This window comes from Myodes glareolus, chromosome 17 (assembly GCF_982192425.1).
Source record: "Myodes glareolus chromosome 17, mMyoGla1.1, whole genome shotgun sequence".
Lineage (NCBI taxonomy): Eukaryota > Metazoa > Chordata > Mammalia > Rodentia > Cricetidae > Myodes > Myodes glareolus.
Window position 1 is genome coordinate 64,801,074 of NC_142042.1, and position 3,256 is coordinate 64,804,329.

Genomic DNA, 3,256 nt, shown 5'->3' on the forward strand with positions numbered 1-3,256 from the left:
ATTTTAGGTCTTAAATCCTGTGGGCTGATGAGATGGCTCAGTAGTTAAGAGCACAGCCTCTTCTTCAAGAGGACCCAGGTTCTGTTCCCAGCACTCACAACTCTCTGTGAATCCAGACCTAGGGGGTCCATTGCCATAATTACCAGGGCGCACATGGTTTACAGACACAAGCAAAACAAATATGGGAAATAAATGTATTTTTAATAAGTCTCAAATCCTTCAGTTCAAGTCAGAACCTTTAGTGAGATAAGTCAGCTCAGCTACAGGGACCAAGAGTTTCGGAAATGTCAGGTGGGTGTTTTTATCAAAACAGGCCAGTAAAGCAAGTCCCTGTAGGAAGTGCAGGTGGGAGAAGTGGGTGAGGAATTGTCTGGGAGGTGATTATCAGGGCCACACCAAGGGCCTGAGGCAGGTTGGGGGCCCTTATAAGGGTTCCGAGAGTGGCTGCATATGGATCTGCTCTCTGCCTCCTCCATTCGGGTCCAGTTCACAGTCTCTGGTAAGCAGCAATGCCTCTGTTCTCCTGGGTTCTTTCCTTCTTGACCTGCCTCAAGCCGCTAGGCCAGGCTCCTCTCCTGCTCTTGAGTAACTAGAGAAGTGACTTAGCCTCATGACAATTATGCAAAGTCACAGTAATTATCACCTAGGAAACTCTATCTTCATTCTGCACCATTGATAGGTGTGATTTATGTCCTGATTTGAGACTTGACCACTCAGCAGGAGGGGTTGATTTTCTCATTGGAGTGGGTGCACTTAGAGCGGTGGCATTTCGTGGTAACTCTGGATTTCTCTAAAGCATGTTCATGCTCTCATCTTCTGGTTGGGACCCCCAGCAAGTACAAAGCTTTGCCCGCAGGCTTACAGAATGGTTTGTTGAATGCTGTGCTTCAGACTACAACACTCTGTATCTTACTCTTCTTAGCCCGCTGCTCTACTTTCCAGGACCTAGTCCTCCTTTTATAATGTACAATGGGAGGAACTCTACCTGCAAAGAAAGCCAGAGACAGAAAAAACCTCAGAGAACTGCCAGGCACATAGCATCTAAAGGGCACAGAAGTATGTCTGGCCAGTCAGTGGTCGATTTGATCAGTGGTAGATCAGATCCTTCCTGGTAAAATCTGCATTGAAGCCATGTGTTCCCCTGTTCTCCATGAAGGGCTGGAACCTCTATCCGACATCCACATCCTATGATTCTCCTTAGCATATTAATGTTGAGTGGAGAACTCTGAGCTCTCTGTTAGTGGTCCACCCATTCTCCAGACCCACTGATCACATGCCATGACACCGTTTCCCGGAAACAGACGCTGCTCTTGTCTTCCTCCTCACGCATCTGCATCACCTAACTTAGCCAACCGGCATTACCCAGACCCACTTTAAATTCATAAAATGTCAGAGCTGATTTTTAATCTTCTACTCAATATTCTGCCTAATTCTTGATTAGACCGATAAAACAGTCATGAATTCACTTAAGTTCAAGTCCATGGGAAGATGAAGGTAGATAGGAACTCAGAGTAGCACCGAAAGAAGACAGGAATGCCACAGTACAGGTAAGTGAGTAGTTCATTAGCTGAGGTTGCTCATCATCTTTGACTATTGGTGGAAAATACCCCTTGAGGAGACAGATGGGAGGATCATGCGGGGCCCTTCTCACTGTGTCTTCATGGATCTCCTCCAGACTCGGCTTCTCCTGGAGCATGCCTTCCCATCAGCATCAGCAGCAGTGCACGCCACAAGCACAGCAGCAGCAGGTGAAGCAGCCCTGTCAGCCACCTCCTACCAAATGTCAAGAGGCATGTGTGCCCAAAACCAAGGATCCATGTGCTCCTCAGGCTAAGAAACAATGCCCGCCGAAGAGCACTCCTCAGCAGAAGTGCCCTTCTACCCAGCAAGACCCTAAGTGCAAACAGAAGTGAGGATGAACTGGCAGCCACCACCTGCCTACCACCCAGGCTACTAGACGGAGCCTTGCCTCCCTCTTCCTCCTATCCCGACTGGCTCCAAGATTTCCCCCTCTTTCTACCTATGTCCATTGGAGCAGCACTGTAAGTCTCCTCATCAAACTCATAACATATGCTCCTTTTTCTTCAAGGCTTCTTTTATATCCTAATCTGATGTCTCCCAAGTGGACATGAGAGAAAATTCAGTCTCTCCAGCTTCTTCATTGATCATAATTAGGGCCTCATCCATTCTGTATCAGACAACAGAGTAGCAGGCTTCTTCTAGGGCTCTACCCAGAGTTGGTGCCTCATTTGTTTCTGTATAACTCTCTCTACGCCTGTTGCCTATTTACCCTAATAAACATATGCTTCACGTAGTAGTTGTGTCTGAGTCCTGGGCTGCCGGTCCCTTTCCACTATCCATTCACCATCACGTTTCAGGAGGGGAGTGTGTGAGTACATGTCCCCTGGAGTTTAGGAAGCCCTGGTATGAGCACAGTTGGTTTCTGCTGGCTAAAGACGAAGGGAGGCTAGCTCCTGACACATCTGAGCTCAAAGATTGTACTGCGTGGACTGGCCTTGTAAGAGCCTAGTCTGTTTGGATGCTCACCTTCCTAGACCTAGAGGGAGGAGAGGAGGACCTTGGACTTCCCACAGGGCAGGAAACCCTGAATGCTTTTAGGACTGGAGAGGGAGGGGGAGAGGGATTGGGAGGAGTGAGTGGGTATTGGGAAGAGGGGAGGAAGTGGAAATTTTTATAAATAAATAAATAAGAAAAAAAAGAGTGAGGAAAATAAGTCCCACTCACTAACACCATCTTGGGAAGGCCAAAGGGGAAAGAAAACCTTTAGCTCTCACGAGAAATTCAACTCATCTGGTGATGGAGGTTTCATGCTTGGAAGCTTCCATTCTGCAAGGGCAGACAGAACAGAAGCAAGTGACGGGAGGGCGGCAAAGCATTGTACAGCCAGGTGCAAGGGACTTTTCCATGGATTTGTTTATTGTCTATTCCTTTATTCTTTAACTCACTCACACATGCTCATTCACTCACTCATTTATTAGTTTATCATGAACTTAATAATCCACTTTGCCTATGCTGGATCTACAGACTATCACGAGGAAACCTATCCTGAGTCTAAGTCTACTCTTGAGAAGTCAGAGATGTTTTCTTACAAAGAAAGATTTGAGCATGCGTGTGTGTGTGTGTGTGTGTGTGTGTGTGTGTGTGTGTGTGTGTTATGTTTCTCCTGGGCTGGCCATGTACAGAGAATGTGTGCAAAGAGCTTGGCTTGGTGAGTTAATCTGAGTTCATGTAGCTT

The 3,256-nt window shown here is 47.0% G+C and overlaps 1 protein-coding gene across 2 annotated transcripts; it reads left to right on the top strand.

Annotated features, from left to right (window-relative positions):
* The first annotated feature begins 441 nt into the window (after nucleotides 1–441).
* Sprr4 (small proline rich protein 4) lies at nucleotides 442–2,314 on the top strand. Of its 2 annotated transcripts, none has more exons than XM_085678276.2 (2): nucleotides 442–499; nucleotides 1,676–2,314. In XM_085678276.2, the coding sequence occupies exon 2, from the start codon at nucleotides 1,695–1,697 to the stop codon at nucleotides 1,911–1,913; it is 219 nt and encodes a 72-aa protein (XP_085534402.1). In that variant the 5' UTR covers nucleotides 442–499; nucleotides 1,676–1,694; the 3' UTR covers nucleotides 1,914–2,314. The 2 variants fall into 2 exon arrangements, with proteins under 2 accessions (XP_085534402.1, XP_085534401.1); XM_085678275.2 differs by lacking the exon at nucleotides 442–499 and adding an exon at nucleotides 1,439–1,547.
* Nucleotides 2,315–3,256: the final 942 nt, after the last annotated feature.